Here is a 26,294-nt window from a genome sequence, read left to right on the forward strand (position 1 = left end):
CCACTGAAAGTTCTAAAAAGTAGGAAGTGCATATTAGGCACAGGAAAATACAGTAAACTCCTGTTAAGACGAACTCTGTCAAGACTAATTCTCGCTTAGACTGACCAACATGGGAACGTTTGTTTGGTTTCTCACAGACTCGGTAAAACAAATTAAGAACATGCGACAAACCGCCTCACAGGTCTCTTCTGTTACGGCGAACTTTCACAGTGACTGACAATGCTGATGATTCTGCGTGACGAACACTGCAGTATTGGTGGGTCATTCAAGCGAACGAGAAAAAGCAAAAACTAGGGGTGTGCGAATATTCGAAATTTCGAATATTTTTCGAATAGTGTTTGATATTCGATTCGCACTGGAATTTTACTATTAGAACTTCCCAAAAACAAATACAGTCAACGTCAGATTGAAAGTGACCCCTTCAGATTTTCAATATGCTTCACCTCATCACACAAAGGTATTGCAGCAAAGCTGCCTTTCAAGCTCCATTACGATTTAACTTTGCCATGAGACAGTCAACGTCCAATTGGAAGTGGCCCCTAGATTTTCGATATGCTTCACCTCATCACACCCAGGTATTGCGGCAAAGCTGCCTTTCAAGCTCTGCTACGGTCGCAAATGTACTAACTCAAGAAAACGATGGCTCCAACATGGAGATGAAAGATGTGGGGGCTCAATTAATGCTGTTTTGGACCTGAAATTTGGGCACGAATTCCAAAAAATCGGAAGTCGAAGCTTTTTAGCAACCAAAATTTCAGATTTTCTTATATATCGACGTCTACGAGGCAGATTTGGAACTCCGATCTTGAAGGGAGCACACCCGTGTCCACCACATCAGTTAGGCTTCCACAGAAGTTGATAGAGGAGGAGAGGCTGAGGAGAATGCATCTTTGCCTATCACGTGTAAAGTGTTGTCGGCAACACTTTGGTTGCACCAAATCATGTACATAAATAGAATTCGGCCTCTACATTGCCTCATACTTGATCAGACAACTATGAAACACCACCCCGCCAGTGCTTCATCAACCTAGCGAAAAAAAAAAAACGCTTTCATGTTGCTATCTCATGAGAATATTCTTAGGAATCCTCTCTTTTTTTCCTGCAATTTCTCTTCGAAGTATTCGAAAAATATTCTAGAAATATTTTAGAAATATTCGAAAAATATTCGATTCGCACTCACACTTCAATATTCGAATTCGCTTCGCACCCAGAATTTTGCTATTCGCACAGCTCTAGCAAAAACGAAAAACAGCTTTTGCTGTCCTTATCTGCTGACCTTTCTTTTTCACTTATCTCACTCACTCCCTCCGCGTGTTGATTTGCTTAGTCTTTGCACCAGGAAGCACTTTTTTCTCTTTCTCTCACTCGCCTGAATGGCCCACCAAGACTGCAATGTTCGTTGTGCAGAATCGCCAACGTTTTCAGTCACTGAGAAAGTTCGTATTAACAAAAGAGTACCTGTTAGACAGTTCGTCTGAAGAGGATTTTTTTTTTTGTTTTTTGCACAGTCTATGAGAAACAAAACAAACATTGTCATGTTGTTCGGTATAAGTGAGAATTCTTTTTAACGGGAGTTCACTGTATGAGGTCCAGGAAAATGTGCTTTGCCTTTTCTTGGCACAACTGTCATGCAGGGAAGGTGTTACGAGAGGACAGTTGAATGCCCTTGGGAGGTGGGTAGTCAAAACCAGCCAAGAAAAGGGGCACTCACTTCCTCTGGAGCGTGCGGCCGGGCACCAGTGCATTGGAAGAACCCAGAACGCTGCTGAGGGGTCCATTTCGCACCAAGTACTTGGCCTCAGCCCCAGGTGCAGCCGACATCATCCGGCTCCCGAATGTTCCTGAATTGCCAACAAGTGCAGCAGCAGCACACATTAATAACCTTGCAGCAGTGCATTCATAGCTTTAGTAACATAAGCTGAAACGTGCAGCCAATGGCTCATCTCGCATCACAATATCGCAACAAGGAGATCCTGGACCTGAGATGCACAAAGTTGGAAAAATAAAACACAATCTGAACATTTTCAATGCGGTTGAGTATTCAGGATGGCAACGAAAGAAATTAAAGTTCTCTTCTTGCCTCTCAATTACAGCAACCTTAATGAACGATTTCCAGTAGTTACACATCTAATACCGATCTCACACAGTCACTTTTGATCCCGATCGGGCCTGATTCGAATCATATTTCTTTATTGTGATTGGCTCCCTTATTTAAACTGCAAAAGGGAGCCAATCACTGTTAGGAAATTTGATCCCGATTGGGCTTTATCGCGATCAGCAATGCACTGTGTGACACCGGTATAAGTGTTTCTATTGTAGCATACACACACACGCGCGCCAGGGAGGGGGGGGGGGGTAATTTTTAGTTTTGCTTGCGTATATATACACGCATGCATGAACATACATAAAGTATGATTGAACCCTCTTACAGTTTTATACAGAGGGGGTAACTACCGATACATTACTGCCAACCAGTTCCTTTCTCACTTGAATAACTTGAACTAGTGCAGTTTTTTTTTACACTGCGACAGGTTACTCGGTTACACCACATAGCACAGCTTTACTGCGGCAAAGTGAAACTCGGCAGGTGTGCTCACCTAAGCTGAGGTTGGAAGAGGATCCATTGAGGGAGGGTGGAGGAGGTGTCAAGCTCTGGGGCAGCATGCCCACTGGGCCTGGAGAGGCCGCCACTGTGCCGAGGGCCCCGTAGAACTGGCTTCCCTTGGCACCCAGGGGCCCCCCTGCCGCCGAGTAGGCCGACTCAAGGGTTGCAGCAAAGGGGCCCCGACTGCCTCCCAACATGGCTGCCGTTCCATCGCGTCGTTCCAACGAGTCCCGCCTAGGGGACTCCGTGCTCCCACCTAGACCTGCACCACAGTTCCAGTGGGTCAAACACAAGCACTTCTAAAGAACAAACTATTTCATGTGCTCTTTGTTCTCAAGAACAAACTATTTCATGTGTCTACTGCCCACCCCTTCACACACACACACAAGGTACAACACAATTACCTCAGACCCCATACCTGGACCGACTTTTTTAAACATATCCTCACACGATATGGTAAAAAACGGCAGCCCTGAAGACAGTGCCATTCAGCTAGGCCGTTCATTCGTATTTTTGTCTAGTGAGGTCGTTATTCAGCTCTCGGGCTTGTTTCAACAGGGCGTAAAACTAGCTTTAGTGGCAGCACCCAGCAAAGCAGCAATGGTTCGGCCTTACGGCCAATGTAGGCATGGCAATGGATGGCAGACTGTCATGAAATGTTTTCCACTCATCAGCGACTGAGCTTAAGTTCACTCACGGTCTGGACAGAGGACCACAAAAACGGCAAAAGAGCTTACAAAGTTCATCTACGCACACAGAGTGGCACGGGCTTTGCTAGTATGTAACCACCCCGTTACGTATGTGCGAGTACCCTATACAACCATATGCATAAGAGGCACAGATTGCTCAAACGACTCGATCATCTTTTTAGCAGAGCTCAGGAACGGTGGCAGCACAGAAGTCAGTGCTGCACCTGCTGTACCTCTGCATTGCATTAGAAGAAGCTAATAATTGTACTGGCAAGACATACCAAAAGTGGAGGAATACCTTACACTAGAAAAAACACTCGCAATAATTGCACCTGTACTGAACCATGCTAATGAAAAATAAACTAATATTTACCTGCCACTTTTAAATATTTCGTTTTTTTATGTAGGACAATTATTTTATGAGCTAATTAAAAAAAGTAAACAAGAGCATACAGCAGACTCTTGATAAATGGAACCTGAAGGGCAAGGAAAATATGTTCTGTTAAACAGGAGTTCCGTTTACGGAGAGATGAACATGGGTGCACATTCAAGTACGAAACTACAGTGAACTCCCGTTAAGACGAACTCGGTTAAGACGAATTCTCGCTTATGCCGAACAACACAGGACCGATTGTTTGGTTCCCCATAGACTCAATGCAAAAAAAAAATTCGTATGAGACCAACTGCCCAAGTGTACTCTTCTGTTAAGATGAACTCTCGCGGTGCTGGCAATTCTGCAGTCTTGGTTGGGCATTCAGGTGACCAAGAAAAAGCACAAAAGAAAAAAAAGCGCTTTTGGGAGCAAAGAAGCCAAGCGAGATAAAGGAAAAAGAACAGTCAGGGGATAAAGCCGGCATCCCCTCACCCCCAGCCAGTGGGTGGGGGAGGTGGGGCTTGAGTAGGGGGACTTACAACTTGGACCCCCAAGCCATTGTATTCCCCTCCCATTCTTCAGTTTCCCAGCTGGAGTACAAAGGAGAACAGAAGAACACAAGAGCTTGGGGCCCCTCCCCTGTGGTCAGTCCAGTCAGCGGAAAAAAAAAAAGAGGGGAAAAAAAAAAGAAAGCGACAACAGGAACAAAAACGGTCTGTGCATTACAATCGAGTACCAAACCATGATCGTGGTGCATTGTCATCGCCATCACACAATGGCGGCCCAGCACATTTATTTTGTGGTCAATTCGCGTTCGTTTGATGTATCTGTTCCCAGTGAAGTGCAAATTGTGATCAGCCATTTTGATTATGGAAGTGCACGACAAGGGAAGGCTATTTTGCACAGTGAATATAGCTGCGTTGTGTCTCTTTCGTGGCAAGGCTTGTGACCGTGGGATATCTTCAGCTGCACGTCGATCAGGAAAAAGTTAGTACGGGCCGAAAACGGGAAAATACTGGACCTCGAAGAAAACCTTGCAGACTTTCTTAAGCAACTCAGCGTATAATGACTTTGTCAAGGCAACAGCACGCGACCGAGGCCAATCCAGAAGTGATCTTAGAGCCAGCAAAACAGGTTCACAGATGAAAACGACCTGCCAGGACAATAAATTTTGCATTCTTTGAAGGAAAATTGTGCTTCTCTCTCTCTTTTTGTAATCGTCAACATAGGAGCGTGCTACAGTTTTATCATTAAAATGTGGTAGCATTATCTACATGAATTTTTTTTATTTTTGAACCCGCGAAATCGGGTGCTCGTACGATTCGTGTAAGTACTCTGCTTGAAGGCATAGTTTTTATCTAGATGAGCCAAATAAATGCTTTTTCTTGTCTTTTTGCCGCCATTGTAGGTCTACTCCATTCAGTGTTTTCAAGTAACATATTTGGATGCACTTGGCATGTTACCATATCTCTTTTTAGGGGCACTTCTGATACGCCAAACTCCTGATAAGACGAACAGATGACCGCGGTCCCTTCAAGCGTCTTAACGGGAGTCTACTGTAATTATATTAGAGGCAGCTGTTCCATTTAAGCAGCAATTCCATTTAAGAGGTTTCAGTTTACTGAGTCTACTGTACCAATGTTTCATACCTCTACTGCAAAGATATTGCCAAGTGAAATATTTCATTTTAAAGGGACACTAAAGGGAAATATTAAGTACACGTTGATTGTTGAAATAGCGTTCCAGGAACCTCGCACTGCTTGTTTCTTGCCAAGGAAGTGATTATTTTGAAAGAAAATATTGTTTTAGTGGTCCGCACGGCGTTAGCGCACTTTAAAGCACCTGCCTGAATGGGCCTTCAGATGTAGCAGTTGCCGTACCCAACGTTGCCTGCCTTTACTGCATGGCCGCCAATGCTGCGGTTTCTTGTGCAACAGCGGCCATGCCAAGACGCCACTCCGAAACTGTATACCATATTTACTCGCATAATTTGCACACTTTTTTTCGCGAACACATCCGAAATAATGTGCAATATCTAGTCCTAACACGCACGGTATAATACATTAAAAAAGAAAAAAAAATTAGAGCGCGAACGATGGGTATTTAAGGGGGCACACTGGTCTTAAAGATGAAAAATCATGGAAAAAAATCAATTTTCTGAATATAGTATTTTCGTAACGTACAGGCAGTGTAGGAAGTGCTGACCAAGTTTCTTACATCTTGGATTGATATTTCATCCCCAACAGCAATTTATATCACCAGAACAAGCTATATTTCGATTGAGAAAAAGCACAAAATTGGGCTCTTATGTCGATATGCTGCTTCTGAATGTCGTGTGCTGCAGCAGTAGGCATGCAGGGTATGTCCCTGGAGGAGACTAATCATCTAACAAAAATATTTTTATATCTTCTATTACATGTGGTTCAAAATTAGCTTTATCTGTTTTCTTGCATTTTCTCAAAACAAGCTTTTACTCACCCTGCTTGTTTGGTGCAACAATTGCTCAAGCTCTAGAATAGCTAGAGCTGTAACGTTTTTTGCTGTATGAAGCCAAATGCACAAAGCTTGAAATGCTGCAAGCAAATTCCTTCTTTTCTTTTTCTATAATTTTTTAAATGGCCTGTGTTCTTGATCGTTAGTAGCTGTACTGTAAATGCTCAATTTCAATGGGCTGCTGAGTTGTTAATTATTGTTGGATTTGAAAACTGCTTGCAGCAGTTCAATTCTTATTCATTCTGCTTTCCACTCATGCATGAAACATAACTTTCTGCGCAGTTTATTATTATCTATTGTCTCACCAAATAATACAGTAAAGGCTCGTTAATTCGAATTTCACGGGACCGGAAAAAACGTCCGAATTAACAGAATGGTGAATTAACGAATGAACAAAAAAACAACATTAAAATCAAGTTGGAGAAGAACGTTTATTTTCTGAAGTATTTTGCAATGGTTGTCTGCGTTTTCGCGCAGATTCCGGCTGACATTACAATTTTTCTGAACTCTTCCAAATGGCCAACAGCACGCAAACTGTCGGAAGTGCTCAGGCAAACGTCCTCTAATATCAAAAGTGCCTCCGAGACATCCCGTGAGGTGCGATGAGGTCGCAACATCATTAATAATTTCTTGATAGGGCAGGAGACTAGTCGTGGCGACACAATCGTGAATCGCGATGTAGTCCTGAAGGGTCATATCTGTGGGAAGGACAGCATCGAAGGTCGGGCAGTCATTGTCGGTGGACTTGGCTGACACCTCGTCGATGGCATCATCAGCTACTGCCGCACGCTCGGGCCTCACATGTAAACGCGGTCACAACGGGGGAAAAAAAGAGAACTCCGCAAGAACAGACGGTGCCGACACAACACAGGGGAAAATGGCGTCGGAGGCGCAGTGGAGCGAAGAAAAGAAAGAAGACGCCAACGTTCGGTGACGCTGCGATCGCCCCCACTAGTTGATGACGATGGCGATGTCACTCAGGTTTCAGTTTCGCTCCAGTGGTGCCAGCGCTGCTTTACCACACTTTTGTGTAGCAGCAGCCGTCAGCATTTGTCCGAATTAAGCGGTGCGGAGCCCAATTCTGATGAATTAACGAAGGTTTGGTCCCATAGATTAACATGCACTTTGGCCGGGACCAATGGAGCCGTCCGAATTATCCAAATTTCTGAATTAACAGGTGTCGAATTAACAAGTTTTTACTGTAGTAATTATTATTTAATTATCTCAATAATTATTTGAGTCAAAGACAAATTTACTGCACTTTTAAAATCAGCAAAAAGAAATACATATCTATCTGTGCTTTTTAATTGAATCTGGTCAGGAAATGAACAAGATAGCCCCTGGTACCACGACCCCTTAACAGAATTAGCACGTACATTAACCAGCCAGATTCGGTCATGCACGGTCTAGTCAGAATCACTGCTTGAAAAGTCCGACCGAGAATCATCGCCGCGGCAGCTGTCACCGCCCTCCCAAAGCGCGTCGTCCTTGGTTCCGTCGAGCGCATTCGACAGCCCTGTCTTCTTGAAGCTCTTCGTGCCAATGCTGGGAGTAACGAGGTGCCACGGCACGGCGATACCGGTGGACCTAAGCTCTCACACATATTTGAATAGGTATTCTTCAACGGCAGGAAACTTTCCATGCTTCGGTCCTCGGAACGCTCTCCTTCCCGGTCTTGTATTAAAAAGCGAACTCTTCTGCTTTATCCAATACCGAACGTGACTATCATTCACACTGAAGTGCTTGGCGGCGGCACGGTTCCCGTTTTCTTAGGCAAAGTCCACAACAGTGAGCTTGAATTTTGCCGAATAATTATTGCAGCCCAGCGCAAGAGAACAGTGAAAATGCTACTGGCTGATTGCGAAACCTAAACTTCCGAAATCAACGAAGGCTGCGTTGCAGCACAGATGCAGAGGGGGAGGGGCAGCATGGGGAAATGTTGTCGCGACTGGCCCTCGCATGCCTCCGATGCAGAAAGTAGTCCGTGCCGTGTCACGTGCATGCATTCTTACGGCGGGAGAACGCTCGAGCAGTTCAGACAACCCGTGAACAGGCTTGGGTGCCTGGGTACGGTTGGTACGGTCCCTAGAATACCGTAGTTCGCGGGTTTCAGGAGAATAGAACGAAGTAATCGAAAGAAGAGACTTTGCACTCGCAGCCCGTCTTGTGTATGACTGCGCTCGCCTGCTCGGTGAGGGCCGCGGCCGTCCAAAGCATCTCCGTGCGCGTGCGCACGCGAGCTGACTCGTGCGGGCGGGGAGCGCAAAATATGCAGGTAAATACGGTAGTTCACGGAGCTTGGCTTGGCCAGCAGCAGCAGTAGAGTATCAACAGTGCGAAAATAGCGAGAGCTAAGCACGCGCAGCAGGAGAATTGAGGTCACACACGCGATATCGGTGCTCCACAACGAAGCAACTACTTTCCCGCCAGAAAAATGAAGAGACAAAGAGCGGTAACGCGCACTTGATGCGGGCGCCCATTTGTAGCGGAGCGCGCATGACAAGTGGCCCCTTCTCAACCGCTCCCCCTTACACTACGGACCCATGTCGGGCTGCTGCCCCCTCCCCCACCGCCACCCCGTTTCTTTTTTTCCTCACCCCGCTCCTCGCTCGTTCCACATCCCCTCCTCCTTCGTAACAGTGTCGTCGCTCTCTCCCCGGCTGGCGCATCTCCGCTGAGAAGCGTGCTCACTCCCTCACTTCTCGGAGACCTTTCCAACAGCCGCATTATAACCAGTCTTTCATTTCTGGGGACTGCACAATAAGCAGTACGCCTATAGATGGAGTTCTATGGGACGGCAAACAGGAGTCAGAAAAAACTCCACTGTAAGTCCTGCACTGTAAGTGGTTACATTATAAATGGTCCGAGCTGTACGTACTTATGCCGCATTGCCTTCAGGTACGTATTAACGAGGTTTCATTGTAATAATGCTGCTTTCTACAAGGCAAGAGAGAGAAGGAAAGATAAAGGAAAGACAGGGAGGTTAACCAGAGGAAGCCTCCGGTCGGCTAGCCTGTGCTTGGGAAGGGGAAAGGGGATGTAAAGGAATGAAAGAGAAGAAGAGTTTGTGACAACAGGGAGGGGTGAGGTTGAACAGTTTGAAAAAGCCAGTTTTAGAAATTCGGCTTTTCCGCAATTATTGGCCTCCCAAGGCCGGGTCATTCAGAGTGCGAAAAATAGACTCACCTAAGCCCACAGGGCCAGCGGGTGATGTTCCAATGGGTCCAAGGGATGAAGAACCCCCGTAGCCAACCCCAAGGCCGGATGCAAATCCTCCCGAAAAGGCAGATGCTCCAGCCCCCGGATTGTAGCCCCCTGACCCAGCAGCACCAAATGGGTGGCTAGAACCCCCAGTCGCTGCAGAGAAGAGACCCGACCCCTGGGGACCTTGAGGAGGCCCACTGCCAGCCGTTGCCCCTGCACTGCCAGAACCCAGCAGACGCAGGCTGCCACCGTTCAGGGACCCTGCGAGTTTTAGCAGGCAGGAAGGATGTTGAAGATGCACGTCTTGGACAATCACACCTGCAACCTAGAGCTTTTGTGAGCTTCACAAATGGGCGAAAGTTGAGCATTCCAGTGCTGCACGAGACTGGCCCAACCCAAAAGTACAGACTGGGCTTAAAGTTTTAGTAAGCATGGTTGGCACAGGCCTGGGCCTTGAAGCTACAGGCTGCAGACGGACTCGGGTTGCAGTAAGAACAATAACAAACAATGATATAGCATTTGCGATCTACTGTACAGTCAAAACCCGCGATAACCAAATCCAGAGGGAACGAAATTCTCACCACGACAAAATATTTTCAGAGCACCGGCGAACGCCCATAGGAGTCAATGCATTTCTTAAGGAGGGACATGGTTTTTAGAGATGCCATAGGTTATTTCTTGGCCAAATTAGATGAAACTGCACTGCTTTGTTTAGTTTTTTTAGCTTTATTTAACTATCCAGTTATATTTTACACAGGTCAATTATTTCCAGAGATAATTAGTAATCTCATTCTATTGTTTGCTGAAACAATAAAAAATTATCTATGCAACATAACATCATTATAAACCCATATATAGATACCAGAAAGCCTAAGGAGAGCAACGCTGCAAGCTGATTGGAAATCGAACAACTACTTCTCAATTTATAGCACTAATGAGTTCATGGCCTACACTTAGCCAAAAAGAAGAAAATTTTAAACTAATATAAAAAAAATTGGAATTGCAGATTGAAAATCTGCTTGCAGCATTGCTTTTTATGCACATTTAGCTAGGTTGTGCAAAAAGAATTGTAGCTCTAGCTGTCCTAGGTCGACTTTTACAGAAGAAGCAAACAAGGGAAGTGGCCAAAATCCATGTTTCGAGAAAATGAGCAAAAAAGGTTAAAACTTTATTTAGCATTACAGAATGAAAAGTATCAAAGGCACACATACTTTTAGTGATTAATATGCACCAGGCATATAATCAGACTGATTGTTAGCATGAGCATGCCTTTTTTTTCAAGTTCTGCTGCAACGAGGCCGCTTATCAGTTCAATGACGGTACCGACGCCAATATGCGACGAGTGTCCGCGCGTCATCCACGATCCGTCGTATGACACGGCGATGTTTCCCGGATTGTCCACGTTTGAGTTCCGCGTAGATGTCGCGAACCGAACTCGCGCACTCACTCATGACTTTCGAGGCAGCAAGAGTAGCGGCAGGTGTTAGCTTCTTCTTCACGTACGCCTGCCACGTTTTCGTGTGGAGGCCGCAACGCGATATGTTCATCATTACAAATATGTCGTTAAAAGCAGTCTGCCTGTTGCCAGTAGCCTGCATTGGGCGGGTGGCGAGCACGTTTACTGTGAATGGATTTATTTTCTGCTGTCCGTTGACGTGCGGCGAACTCCACTTTGACGACCCGTCACCACAGTTCACACACTAGCTCAAGCTTGACGGCAAGGCCGTATTCCCGCTCGCCTCTCCTGATCTCGGCGTCTCCGTTGTAAATCTTGCACTTTAAATGCAATATTATCAAAGCATTTACCGCCTCCAAGTCCAGGATGGTGAAGGTCGTTTTATCAGATGGGGGACCCGCGGCGTCCGCGCGTTTAGCGATAAGGCTGCGCTTCCGTTCCGTCGCCGCAACAGATGAAATCTCTTGCAGCTTCACTTCTGCCTTCTTCTTCTTCTTGTCTTCTATCTGTTGGGGCTGCAGAATTTGTGTGTCGTGACGCACACGGCCGTTTTCCGCGACGTTGTCGGCAACTGACGGGCTCGTAGGACTAGCGTCCGTTAGGCCTACTGCGCTGGCGTCGACGGCCGCTGCGAGTTCGTCATCCTCGTTGTTCTGGGTCGTTGCGGGGCGCTTCCTGAAGTTCTCGGCTAGCGATCGCCTCACCCGCTTTCCGAATTTGTGTTTGGTGCGGAACTTCTTGATGACAGGACCCATAGCTGTAGGCAGTCGACAACACCAGGACAAAATGGCGCACGCTCACGCGCGTCTCGGCGGTGAAGCAGACGCCGGAAACGCCGCTTGGCGAATCGGGTGCCTAGATTTTGTCACGTGCCCCAAGCAGCTAATAGAATCGCGCGCTTGTACTTCTCGATGACGCGTTTTTGCTAGAAAACCAATGAGCAAGGCAAGCCAGCGGTGGCGGGAAATTGAAGATGAAAAACGGCTCTTCCAAACGAGATCAAGATGGCCACGATAGCCCGTGTGTACCGGCAACGGTTCGGCGCGGAAAGAGCACGATTTTAGCGTCAATTTGCGCTCAGACAAACCTCATATTGGTGTTACAGATTGATTTTACGGCGGAAATAATGAAAATGGAAGCTACAAACTTAGCAGACTTGTGCAAAGATAGATATAGATTCCGAAAATGTCAGCTTCAAAAAGTCGATTTTTTCGCGATTTTCGGCCTTCTAAGACCCGTGTCCCCCCTTAACTCGCGACTACGAAAGATATTCATACCGCAATCCCTCATTAACGAAATTTTTGAAACACGAGTGCGCAAATAATTTACTCTCGCAACATTAACTACATTCGAAAACTGCTGAAATGCATTCATGCTACACCTAAATTATGCATTCATGCTACACCTACACCTACAGCGCACTTGAGAAGCAGCCGCCATCATAATTTACAAAAATACATAAAGCTGGCGACAATGATGATGATGGTGGCTTGCCGAAACACCTGCTCGTTATCGCGGATTACGTAGCCAAATTCACATTCCTCATGAAGTTTTGTTCGTTGGCTTGGCTCTGTGCTTGGCTTTGTCGGCTTTGCGCGCACATGGTTGCGCGTGTGGAGCCATTTGTGGAGCGTTTCCTTGGTCGCTTGGTGCAACGTGACGTGTGTGTTGCGATTGCTTCGTCCGATTTCGCTGCCTCCGAAGATGCCGCCTCCTACGAAAAAGAGGAAGTTCATCACGCTGGAAGATGAGGCTGCAATCATCAGTGAGGTGGAAAGGCCAGGAAAAAAAAAAAAAAAAAGACAACGCCGAAGAATTCGGCGTTGCGTACAGATCGCAGTCCACGATTCTGCGCTGATCCGTGCTGATCCAGCGGAGCCAGAAGAAGGTTCGCCTGTAGGCGCACTTGACGGTACTGGTGACAGCGCAGTGCTGCCGTCACTGACCAGTGCATGGGGCGAAGTTTGTGCCGTGGCAAACGAGATTCACAATCGAGAGGCATGAAAGTGCTGCATGGTAAAGCCCGCCAAAGCAAACTTACAGACTTTTGGAAATAAAATGTGTTTTTTGTAAATTCTATGTCTTTTTTGCCGCATTCTCGCACCAACAAAATTCCCGCAAGAGCGAAATTTTGTGCTTTCCCTGCCGATTTCGTTAATTGCGGGTTTCAACTGTAAGTGCTTTATAGAAATAAATGGGTTCACAAGAAAAATTGCACTGATCTCATATCCACTCACACTCCAATTGTTGACAAAGACTGCCCGCTCCACGACAATATAGCTACCAAGAAGCGTTGCCCTTGTACGTCGCCAATTGATATTTAAGGGGGGACGCGGCTTTCGTATCGCGCAAAACGGCAAAAAAATCTATTTTTTTGAAAATCACATTTTCAGTTTCTGTAGCCCTTTTTCTGATTCCAAAATATCTTCACTGAAAACCACCTAGAAGTGCTTTAAAAAATTTGTTGCACGTGCTGAGGTGGCGAAAATTGTTGTGGAGATCGCAAAAAAACGGTGGTTTTCAAAAGTCTTGCTCCGCAACGGTACAACCGGGCGCCGCCATTTTGAGCTCGCCGTAAAGAGCATTTCTTCGTTTTCAAATTCCCCGCCTCAGCTGGCTCCTCCCTTTGAAAACAAGCGCACAAAAAGCAAATCTCTGAAGGTCGTTTCGAGGCCTCCGATTGGCCGCGTCCGCCATGTTGCTCCAGCGCGCCTCGTCATTGGTCCGATGCTCGCTCCGAGAGGACAGCCGTCTGCTGCTTACGCATCGCAATGTTACCTGATGTTACGACTGTTGAAAATCGCGCTACTTAGTGACGCGTTCACTCGTTCTGTATGCACGGGTCGACGATAATTTAGAATATGATTACCCTGTAGTTTGACAGCTGCAAGCGGAAGCGCAGTCATCAGTGTACGATAGACGATAGCGTGCCGCGCTCGTCGCGAACATCGCAGATGCGCGTCTCGGGTAGAAGTTCAGCTTGTCAGCACTTCGTACTCCGTGACGAATAACTTCGCGGGACTACTCTTTGTACTCGCGATCGAACATGACTTGCTTTAGAATACCGGGCACCGCGGCCACGCACACCGCGACCGAGCTTACTGCTCGGAGTCGTGGCTAGGCCTAACTCTGCTCACGGCGCTGGTTTACGTGACGAATCCGAACTTTGCGGGCAAGGATCTCGCGCTAGCGGACAAGCCGCACTGTGCTTCGTCACAAGCAACAAATCGCATTGTCCGCTGCCTCCTCGAAAGTGCGGATGGGCATTTTACGAATCGGCAGCGGACCTCCCGGCCAAGCTCGTCGCGCGTTGACCGCTCGGAACAGCGGCTAGTAATTTCGCGCGTCGGCGCCGCAAAATGCGAGACCAGGCACGTTATGCGCGCCGATGTTTCGTCGCCGTGGCTAGGAACATTGTGCATTGTCACCGAATGCCGCCAGCCAGCATATCGTGCGCCGACTTCCCGGACCCCGGAGCCGAGTACATCGTCTTGAAAGAAAGCGCTGGTGACGCAATTTAGGCACACTTGGATTCGAGCTTGGTATCGCCGCTAGCTCTGATGAATCTTCTAAAATAACGAATGCCTCGCAAATTACCGTTTCCGCGACCGAGTGGATGATGAAACGCATCACAGGCGAGGTTTGCAAATGAGCGTGGCGTGTGTGAAGCAGGGAGTTGAATTTATATCTGACCAACTCGCGTTATTGAATAAACTGCTCAGATATTTGATCCCAGAAATGTTTGCAATAACTGTGCCAATTTTCATCAAAACCTACGAAGGAATAAGAAAGTTGGCACTGAATGCCACGTCCCCCACCTTAATTTTATTTAGAAGGTCACTGGAAAGAATGATTTCCGGTACGCATCCATTGTTTGTGATGGAGACAGTGATACTTTCCTCACTCTTTCTGAAGAAAGAACGTAGATTTATTCCACTGGCTAAAGAAGACTGTATAAATCATGTCAAAGAGAGGATGGGTACAGCTCTCCAACACGTGTCAAGGAGCAAGAAGGATCGATTAGGAGGATGGGGCAGCCTGACTCAAGACCTGATTAAAAGACTGACTAGTTGTTATGGCATGGCTATCCGTGACAACATTGGCCTGACGCAGGACTTGATCAAAAGGCTCACCAGCTATTATGGCCTAGCACTGCGAAGCAACACGGACGTCAAAGACATGAAGAAAGCAGTGATGGCCACCTTTCATTATGTTTCATTGACAGATGCAGAACCTCATCACGAGATCTGTCCTTCCGGTGCCCGCAGCTGGTGCAGGCACCGTGCAGCAGAGGCAGAGGGGAAGCCACAACTTCCACACACGTATAACCTGCCCAACAAAGTTGTTGAAGCGTTGCGGCCAGTGTACCAACGCCTGTCTGACCCTCAACTGCAGGCTCGTTGCAGTGGCAACAAGACACAAAATGCCGCTGAAAGCCTTCACTCGGTGATTTGGTCACCAATTTCTAAGCAGCAGCATGCCTCCCACTTCACGGTGGAAGTAGCAGTCCATGAGGCAGTTGCGAGGTACAATGCAGGCAACTTTCAAGCTTACACCAAGATTTGTGGTGCAATGGGTGTGCAACCTGGGGCCCTTACCCTCCACAGGGCTGCTAAAAAGACGCTCAGCGAGCAAGGAAGTCATCGCACATGCATGAAGTGAAAGGGCAGAGACGCAAAAGGTTGCCTCTACACAAGGACACCAAGGACTACAGTGCTGGTGCTTCCTAACAAATGCAAACAACTTCGAAAACTTTGATAGGCTTTTTCTCACAAGTGTGTTTTGGACATTGCGCACTGCTCGTGGAAAGAGTAGCACGGGAATGACTGGACCGATTTTGGTTCTGTTTCTTTTTCCTGAATCCCTGAACACTGCTTGTGGGTACGACATTCTTCAATTTCTTGTTTATGGCCCAGTTTTTTTTCTAGATGATGATTTGTCCATGACACAAAAAAGAGAATTTACTAAACGTTTTTTTTTTTTCAATTTAAAAAGTTTTAAAAAGTTTTTTTTCAATGCCACCTCCCCCCTTAAAGCCAAGTGGTGGCGTTGTTCATTGCATAAAATCAATCAACAAAACACATCAGAATGCAGACCAAAATGTTGTCAAAGGGGAATACTGTTTTTACTTGAATGTAATGTGCACTTTTTCAAATTAAAAAAAGCCGCCAGATCCCACGCATTGTGGGAATCGATGTAATGCGAAGCAGCCAGCAAAGAGCTGCATACATCGTCTTGTATGTCATTGAGGAAAATGCGTGTCATGGTTTTCATGTTAACTCCTATTATTTATGTTCGTCACACAGTAACGTCGCGCAATACCAACTTCGGGGTCGATTAAGCTACAGAAACGGCCGCCAGCGCCCCATGAGCATGGCACGCAAGTCATGCTGTACATGACATACGTGTCATGACTTTCATGTTAACTCGTGTTATTTATGTTCCTCACACGGTCACGTCGCAAGATACCAATTTTGGTGTATATCAAGCTAGCGAAACGGCCGCCAGCACCCCATGAGCGTGGCACGTAAGTCATGCTGTACATGACATGCGTGTCATGATTTTCATGTTAACTCGTGTTTTTATGTTCGTCACACAGTCACGTCGCGCAAAACCAATTCCCGGGTAGATCAAGCTAGCGAAACGGCCGCCTGCGCGCCATGATCGTGGCACGTAAGTCATGCTGTACATGACATGCGTGCCATTATTTTCATGTTAACTCGTGTTATTATGTTCGTCACATAGTCACGTCGCGCAATACCAATTTCGGGGTACATCAAGCTAGGGAAACGGCCTCCAGCGCCCCATGAGCGTGGCACGTAAGTCATGCTGTACGTAACATGCGTGTCATGATTTTCATGTTAACACGTGTTTTTATGTTTGCCACACAGTCACGTCGCGCAATACCAATTTCGGGGTAGAGCAAGCTAGCGAAACTGCCGCCAGCGCTCCATGAGCGTGGCACGTAAGTCATGCTGTGCATGTCATGCGAGTCATGATTGTCATGTTAACTCGTGTTTTTATGTTCGTCACACAGTCACGTCACAAGATACCAATTTTGGTGTATATAAATCTAGCGAAACCGCCGCCAGCGCCCCATGAGCGTGGCACGTAAGTCATGCTGTGCATCTCATGCGAGTCATGATTCTCATGTTAAGGGGAGACACTGGTCTCAAAACGAAAAGTTTTATTATTGGAGATACAGTTGAACCCCTTTATAAGAGGCACGCATGGGGGAGAAATTCTTGCCTGTTATATGAGGTGTCTCTTATGAGCAGGGTACTAAGTTATGCATTTTCCTATCAACCCTTACTTTCATGTAGCACACTGGTGCCTCTTATACCCCACGTGTCTCTTATATCAGTGTCTCTTATAAAGGGGTTTAACTGTATTGTAATGAAATTGGGTGTGTATATGTATTTCTTCCTCCTGTTTTCAAAAATATAATTAGTTTTCATGTACTTCAATTAGTTATCAAATTGTGAGAGCATAAGTGAAATCTAATTAGGTAATTTCTTACGGGTCATTAAGACACTTTCCCTCAGTATTTTTAGGTTCTGTTTAAGATGCAGCTGTAGCCAAAGACCTGCCATGTGGAGCTATGCTATTTATATTGTCACTGAGATATATCATCATATAAGAACTTTCAATTGTATTGACATTGTGTCATCTTGAAATGCAACTAGCTCACATTATTGTTCACAAAATTTCATATGTTCATCTTAGCCACAAAAAGATAGCATAGCTCCACAGTCCTATTTCTTACGAATTCAACGGTATAAAATTTATCAAAATTACCTCACAGAAACATAATGAAAAGATCCGTAAGGCTGGTCAAGTTGGCAAAAAATGTGAAGCTGAGAAAATGGCGTTTGAAGTTTGACACGCACTGTATAAATTTCTAAAAGGAACCTTTAATCATTAATTTTATTCACATGTTCCCCATCTGTTTCCCTTCAAAACAAAACAGAAAGTGTCTTGTTCCACCCAAGGAATCATATCTAAAAAAATTTTCCAATGTGTAAAGCATGATCAAAACCACACCATCACAAGCGGCTGGGGGGTTCTGGAAAAGCCATGGGGTATGAGGCTCAAGCGACTGGCTGCTCATGTCTTTTCAGTCTTTAGGAAGAACCTTCTAGATGTTAGGCAGCATGTTACCCTGGGTAATAGGTTGCTGTGCTTGAGAGAATACCTTCAAAGTAGTCCAGGACTGTAATCTTCAGTTGCACCCGTTTTGTGTCGCCTTGCAAGTCTTTTTTGTGTTGGTGCTCTTCAGATGAGTTGCATTTGCCTTGCGTAAACACAGTCTTTTTCTAGGCTTCGTCGAACAAGGCAATCCCCAGCAACATAGCCCAAACTTGCAGCAATGGACTCGTTGGTTGCCCTTCTTCCTTGGTTGTATGTACATGGCAACAGCCTCAGCGGCAGCTCGCTTCACACTTTCCAGCGAAGCGTTCCCATTCTTTGAAGTTTGGGTCCAGATGACTGAATGAAGACTCTCACTCGCGTTCTGGGTCTTCCCTTCACAGCACCGTGCCAGCAAGCTCTCACAACTGCTGGCACAGTGCTGCGAAATCACAATTGCTGCAAGAAAAAATAAGCTTTACCGCAAGGCCATACTCTTTGTCCGTTGCCTTCCTCACGCTGAGACTTTTTGCGTCGCATTTGTCGCACTTCGCTTGTGCAAAAAAGTTATTCAAAACTTTCATATCGACGAGCAGAAAATCAGTCCCGGCGTCACCGGTCTGGCGCTCCGCGCTGACTCCAAGAAGGTCGAACTTGCGCTGGGTAGCCGACTTTCCAGACAGAACAGTCTTCGTTTGCGCCGATCTCTCAACTCGCTGCGCCTGCTTCGCCGTTGAGTAGTACGCGGCATCAACCCGAAGTGTTTCGCTAGTCGAACTTGGTCCCACGGTGTCGTCAGTTGAAGTTCCCGGCAGATCCAAAGGGTCCAGCCGCGACTCCAACTCCGCTGCCGACGGTGCACTTGTAGCCGGCGCCTTCTTGTTCCAAGCCCGTTTTTTAGGGCTTCCAAAAGCTTGTTGCGTCGATGGTTTCAGACGAGAGTCTCCAGGCATCTCGATCGCGTGTAAAAACTACCGGCACAAAGTGGAAACACGATCCGTCGAGAAACACGCACGATCGCAAAAGCAGGCGCACACAAACGGACAGCCACGGCGGAGAACCCAACACAAAGAAAAAAAAATGGCGTCGATGACGTGTTGGTCGCGCCAGCCAATGGGAGACTCGGAAAGGCGCGCTTGAAAAGCGCGCCGCTTGAGAGCCAATCAGTGGCCTGGAAATGACCTTCAGAAAACCCGCGACGGTGGCCGTTCTGCTTGAGCGACGCCATTTTGAGATGGCGCAAAATGTGCACAAAGAAAACAGCTTCAAATCTAGCCCAAGATGGCGGCGCTCGGCCCGCTGCAACGCTCATGGCGCGCGCGGGAAGTTCGAACAAATTTCGTCCTTTTGGGGACATTTTAGTGCTGCCGGGGTGCTTTGAAAGGCGATTTTATCGCGTTTCCCGACCGAATTTAGTGTTAGAAATTTGAGAGTAGGTGCTCAGAAGTACAAACGCCTCGAAAATAAGCTTTGCGAAAAATCGATTTTTTGACCATTTTTGATCGTTCCAAGACCCGCGTCTCCCCTTAACTCGTGTTTTTATGTTCGTCACACAGTCACGTCGCGCAATACCAATTTCGTGGTAGATCAAGCTAGCGAAACGGCCGCCAGCGCTCCATGAGCGTGGCACGTAAGTCATGCTGTACATGACATGCGTGTCATGATTTTCATGTTAACTCATGTTATTTGTGTTCGTTACACAGTCACGTCGCAAGATACCAATTTTGGTGTATATAAATCTAGCGAAACCGCCGCCAGCGCCCCATGAGCGTGGCACGTAAGTCATGCTGTACATGACATGCGTGTCATGATTGTCATGTTAACTCATGTTTTTATGTTCGTCACACAGTCACGTCGCGCAATAACAATTTCGTGGTAGATCAAGCTAGCGAAACGGCCGCCAGCGCTCCATGAGCGTGGCACGGAAGTCATGCTGTACATGACATTTGTGTCATGATTTTCATGTTAACTCGAGTTTTTATGTTCGTCACACAGTCGCGCAATACCAATTTCGGGGTAGATCAAGCTAGCGAAACTGCCGCCAGCGCTCCATGAGCGTGGCACGTAAGTCATGCTGTACATGACATGCGTGTCATGATTTTCATGTTGACTCGTGTTATTTATGTTCATTACACAGTCACGTCACAAGATGCCAATTTCGGGGTAGATCAAGCTAGCGAAACTGCCGCCAGCGCTCCATGAGCGTGGCACGTAAGTCATGCTGTACATGACATGCGTGTCATGATTTTCATGTTGACTTGTGTTATTTATGTTCATTACACAGTCACGTCACAAGATACCAATTTTGGTGTATATCAAGCTAGCGAAACTGCCGCCAGCGCTCCATGAGCGTGGCACGTAAGTCATGCTGTGCATGACATGCGTGTCATGATTTTCATGTTAACTCGAGTTTTTATGTTCGTCATACAGTCACGTCGCACAATACCAATTTCGGGGTAGATCAAGCTAGCGAAACGGCCGCCAGCGCACCATGAGCGTGGCATGTAAGTCATGCTGTGCATGACATGCGTGTCATGATTTTCATGTTACCTTTTGTTATTTATGTTCGTCACACAGTCACGTCGCAAGATACCAATTTTGGTGTATATCAAACTAGCGAAACGGCCGCCAGCGCACCATGAGCGTAGCATGTAAATCATGCTGTACATGACATGTGTGTCATGATTTTCATGTTATGACTTGTCATTTATGTTCGTCATACAGTCATGTTACGCCATACCAATTTTGGTGCACATTCGATGAAACAAGCGACCAGGAGAGCACAAAGTCGTAGGCGGCTAGATAGATAGATAGATAGATAGATAGATAGATAGATAGATAGATAGATAGATAGATACGCTCAAAGTCGCAGAAGTTCGCTAAGAAATGCTTCGCATTTAAAAATTGGCAGATCCCACACGGTGTGGGAGTTGAGGTAATGCGAAGCAGCCAGCAAAGAGCTGCATACATCGTTTTGTTTGTCATTGAGGCTTATGAAGTCATTCATGTCGTGACCTCAAGCTCGCTATATATCGCGAGATTGTCATACATGCATGCGTGTATAATCTGGTATATGCCATGCTAATGAGACATATATTCTGCTACATATATACGATGCATGACCTGCTATTTATCTTCGTCACGCACTCTTGTCATGCCATACCAATTTAGGTATATATCCAGTAAACAAAATGGCCGGGAGTGCACCATAAGCGTGGCATCTAAATCATACCCTACATGACATGCACGTCATGATTTTCAGGTTACCACCTGTAATTTATGTTCGCCACACGGTCACGTCGCGAGATACCAATTTTGGTGTATATATCAAGCTAGCGAAACAGCCGCCAGCGCACCATGAGCATGGCACTAAGTCATGCTGTGCATGACATGCGTGTCATGATTTTCATATAACTCCTGTTATTTATGTTCGTCACACAGTCACGTCACGCGATGCGAATTTTGGTGTATATCAAGCTAGCGAAACGCCCGCCAGCGCACCATGAGCGTGGCACGTAAGTCATACTGTGAATGACATGCGTGTCATGATTTTCATGTTACCACCTGTTGCTTGTGTTCGTCACACAGTCACGTCGCGCGATACCCATTTTGGTGTATATCAAGCTAGCAAAACGGCCGCGAGCGTGCCATGAGCGTGGCACGTAAGTCATACTGTGCATGACATGCGTGTCATGATTGTCATGTTACCACCTGTTATTTGTGTTCGTCACACAGTCACGTCGCGCGATACCAATTTTGGTGTATATGAAGCTAGCAAAACGGCCGCCAGCGCGCCATGAGCGTGGCACGTAAGTCATACTGTGCATGACATGCGTGTCACGATTTGCACGTTAGGACCTGTCACTTATGTTCGTCACACAATCTTGTCACGCCATACCAATTTTGGTATATATCAAACTAACAAAATGGCCGCAAGAGCACCAAAACAGTGGCATGTGAATGATATCATTCATGACATGGATATCATGATTTTCATGTTATGACCTGTCATTTATGTTCGTCATAAAGTCACGTTACGCCATACCAATTTTGGTGTATATCCTATTAACGAAACGGCCAGGAGAGCCCAAAGTCGTAGGCGGCTAGATAGATAGATAGATAGATAGATAGATAGATAGATAGATAGATAGATAGATAGATAGATAGATAGATAGATAGATAGATAGATAAGATAGATAGATAGATAGATACGCTCAAAGTCGCAGAAGTTCGCTAAGAAATGCTTCGCATTTAAAATTGCCTGTGTGTTAGAATCGAATACAAAACTGAAATCCCATTTGTGGCATGTACAGGACATAGTTTTCTGCATGTTCGAGTATCAAAGATAAAACCAGTAGCTAGACAGCACAGTATGGGCCCTTGTGAATATGCTTATACAAAATTCTGGAAGAACTTATGACCACTTGACTAATTGTGGGATGACAATGAGAGTCTATGAAGTGTTGTACCTCAATAAGTACAACAGATAGCTCAAAACTGATTTCAGTTGTGATACCAGCATACAGTCGACGACCGATAATTCGGAATCCACGGGGAACGTAAATAAGTCCGAATTATCGAATGTCCGAAAAAATGAATGCGTCAGAAAAAAAATACTTTTATTGACACTTCAAGGTCCCGGTGGCCAAAAAAAGTTGTCAATGCATTGCTGCCCGCACTTCCACTTTAGTGCAGCCAAGTCCGCCTGTATCTCCACCAGTGTGATGTGATCGCTGTACGATGACGAGCTGGTTTCGTTCGTGAAGGCAATGCGTCTGTGCGGCGCGGCGCATTTGGGTTCTCACCTATTAAATGTGTGCACTACGCATGCAACTGCACCAGGCCACATGCACTATCAAGCAGTTGACTGAAGATGCTTATCGTAAGGCCGTACTGGCGCGTTCGCCACCTGCCGCCATCATGCCTCGGTGCATTTCCACTGCTTGTCTGTAAAGACATCGCCGCACGGCGCCGTGATAATGGCCCCTTTGCATTTCTGGTCCGCTTCACCCCATAACACTTCGGCATCGCGACAAAGCTGACTTTCGGACTCTGCTACTGCCACAAAAAGGTCGACTCGCGAAAGCGTTGGTTCAAACCTACATGATGATAAACGCGGCAGAGGTGGGGGCTTCAATTATTGCCTTTCGGACCTGCAATTTGGACAGAAAGTCCAAAATATCGGACGCCGAAGAGCTTTAGCGTGCGAAATTTCCGACATTCTTGACCACTGACGTCTATGGGGCTGGTGATGGTGCCGCGAAAGCGTCCGAATTTTCGAGCATGTCCGAAAAATCGACAGTTGACTGTGTCTGCTACGTTTCATTGTCGTCGGCACGGCCTTCGGCGCTGTCTGTGAGGGCACCGTTGGCGCCATTTAACTCGGATCTTTTGAGACAGCAGAGCGTAAAATAAAGCAAGTCTCAAGATAAAAATGAACGCGCGCGCAGAACGCTTTACCGCAGACGCATAAGACAGAATGGCGGCGATAGCAGCGCAGCGCGGGAATACAGGAACCGGCATGTAGGATATTCGCGATGTCGATACGATTTCCCAGAGTTGACCAGTGCCTCCAAGATCGGCATTTCCAATCACAAATCTCTGAGGCATAAAGTAGTGATCGAAATAAAGCCTCATAGATCACCAATTAGCTTTCGTTTTGATCTCTGAGGCCATACTTTGTATGGTACGGGTGCCAGAGGAGATAATGGCTGCAATTCGGCGTGCGCGACAGTCTCGGACAGGGTCCGGATTATCGAATGTAGATCTCGCAGCTGTCCGGAATATCGGTTGTCTTTACACATTACTTCTATGTAGGCATGTGCGAATAGTGATTTTTCACTTCGAAGCGAATACGAATCGAATAGTTACCTCGTTCGAATAATTTCGAAGCGAAGCGAATATTTTCGAATCGAAGCGAATACCTGAGAGACAAAGTTCACGAGAGAAAAATTGACAGAATGAACTACGTTACCTTGTTACAATAACCTTTGCTAGCTGTTTCACCCACTAAATCTTTTGACCCTTCATAAAAGTAGGGGATCAGAAATAGACAGACATCAGACTTTTCATTTTCAAATTTATTAGCACCCACCCCCTTATGTAATGCCCTCGTAAGGGGGTCCTTGGGGTATTGTGAATAAATAAACATAAACAGATGTCCGGCCAAACATCCTAGCGCATGTTGCTGTGCACGAACACCAACTGTTCTACATACTCGGGGAGAAGGTGCTCTCTTCGTGCCGTGACAACATTCCCTGTGGTTGAAAACAGCCTCTCACTGGACACTTGAGTAGCTGGCACTGAGAGGTAGAGCCGAGCTATGTTGTAGAGGGATGGGTACTTGGCCTTGCCAATATTTTTCCACCACAGGAAAGGATTGTCCAAACGAGGCTGAACAGGTGCATGGAGGTACTCCTCCACCTCCTTCTTCAATCTCTCAGAGCCAGTTGGTGCAGTATTCGAACCAGCCAAAGTTCCAAACACACTCCACACATCACTGCTCGATGACGCAGCTTCTGCAGATGCACTGCTCACACTTGGCTCCTCTTCATCGTTCTGTTGAGGCAGACTCTTTTCCAAAGCTGAGCAGAGCTCACTCTTTAACCATCGTTTCTCGCATGTGGCATCATAGCACACTGCTTTAAATCGGGGGTCTAGTGCTGTGCTCAGGGCATATGGCACCTGCAATTTAATGTCCCCAAACCTACACTTGATGGCCCGAAGGAGGTTTCCTGCAAATACAGACTCCTCCCCACAACTCCGCTCTTGCTGGGCGAGGAGGAGCTGCATGCAGTGCACGAGCGGCACCACTTGAGAAAGTGTTGGGTGCTTTTCAGAGCAACTCTCTCTCGTTGCATCATCAATGCACTTAAGGACTGACGTCACAGACGTCATGAGCCGCCATTCAGTTGAGGTAAAGTCTTCCATTGTGTCCTGTTCGGACAGGTCCACGGAAATCGGACGACGAAGCTTTAAAAGGCGAGCCATCATTGCATACTCACTATTCCAACGTGTTACCACGTCCTGGATTACTTCAACGGGTTCTAAGCCCATGCTTGCTTGCAGTTCTTTGAGGCGATTCCTGGCCAGGGAGCTCCTCTTATAGTAGGATACAATTCCACGTGCCTTGATGCACAGCTGCTCGAAGTTTGGTGTATCTCGCTTTGCACAGTTTATGCACAGTTGCAAGGTGTGCGCAAAGCATTGGATGCTTAACCATCCTGTTCGCAATGCAGCACCCAGGAAGTTTCTGGCATTGTCAGTTACAATGAAGACTGGTATGCCTTGAGGCAGTCCCCATTCCTCGGCTAAATCAAGGAGGACGTTCTTCAAGTTTTCAGAAGTATGGCCCTCGGGCATGTGCCGGCATGCAAGATGGTAATTGTGAAGAGTGAACTCTTCATCGAGCAGGTGGCATGTAAACGAGACGTAACTATCCCCAGGCCTAGACGACCACCCGTCGGTTGTGACCGAGTAGCATGGGGTACCATGGTCGAAGTGATGGCGCAGCGCACCTTTAATCCGCTCTTTTTCCTTGGCGTAAAGGTCTGGTATGACGCTCCTGGAAAACGTAGTCCTCGATGGGACTTTGTACTCTGGCACTGCAGCGTGCATCAAGGACAAAAAGCCGGGCTCCTCGACGATAGAATACGAATGCAAGCCAGCGGCCATGAACTGTGCAACCTTCGTAGTTAGCATTTTTGCGCGCTGACTGTCACCTTTTAAGGTCGGCTTGAAGTAACTGCAGCTCGCTGCACTTGCGTCTGCCGTCTTCGTGGCCGTCGTCTTTTTTGGGCCACTCGCCTTTTTTGAGCATTCGGCGGCACGGAGCTTTTCAAATTGCTTGAATGGATCAGGGTGACGCTTCAGGTGATTGACGAGGGTGGTTGTAGTGCCTGTAGGTGTTTTAAGGCGCAGGTCGCGTCACTGGCCCCGCGCTCGAAGAACTCCCAGATGGGACTCCGGAATACCCGTTGCGCCGGCTCGTCCATGGTTGCGCTAGGCCAGTCGTGCACGCAATCGAGCAACAGGGCTACCAAACTGTTGTTTTCCCCAAAGTTCAGCACTTGCAGCAAAGACACATGCGCCGAGCACGTTCACAAGCGCAAAACAAAACACAAAGGGCTATGACGGCTAGGGGTTGCCTGACTGAATACCTACTACCGCTAAGGTATCAGCTTCCTTTATTTTACCGTCCTAAAATAGTTTTACATATCTACTCGATCACTATGCAAGTTTTCCTTTTAGAAGTTTTTGTCGTTGCAAGTCCACCTTCGCGTTATAATCAAATACGCTAGCAAGAAAAAACAAAACCGCGGCGCGCTTAATTTGAACGGAAACCGA

The 26,294-nt window shown here is 46.7% G+C and overlaps 1 protein-coding gene across 5 annotated transcripts in view; it reads right to left on the reverse strand.

Annotated features, from left to right (window-relative positions):
* The window catches only part of LOC119383307 (pumilio homolog 2), a 129,921-nt gene that overhangs the window by 48,543 nt on the left and 55,084 nt on the right, over nucleotides 1–26,294 (reverse strand). For all 5 annotated transcript variants that reach the window (XM_037651382.2, XM_037651383.2, XM_037651384.2 and 2 more), the window contains 3 exons: nucleotides 9,347–9,625; nucleotides 2,598–2,867; nucleotides 1,712–1,841 (listed from right to left, as the gene is read on the reverse strand). In XM_037651382.2, the coding sequence (XP_037507310.1) occupies nucleotides 1,712–1,841; nucleotides 2,598–2,867; nucleotides 9,347–9,625 (679 nt within the window). The remainder of the gene's footprint in view (nucleotides 1–1,711; nucleotides 1,842–2,597; nucleotides 2,868–9,346; nucleotides 9,626–26,294) is intronic.

The sequence above is a fragment of the Rhipicephalus sanguineus genome, chromosome 2 (genome assembly GCF_013339695.2).
Source record: "Rhipicephalus sanguineus isolate Rsan-2018 chromosome 2, BIME_Rsan_1.4, whole genome shotgun sequence".
NCBI lineage: Eukaryota > Metazoa > Arthropoda > Arachnida > Ixodida > Ixodidae > Rhipicephalus > Rhipicephalus sanguineus.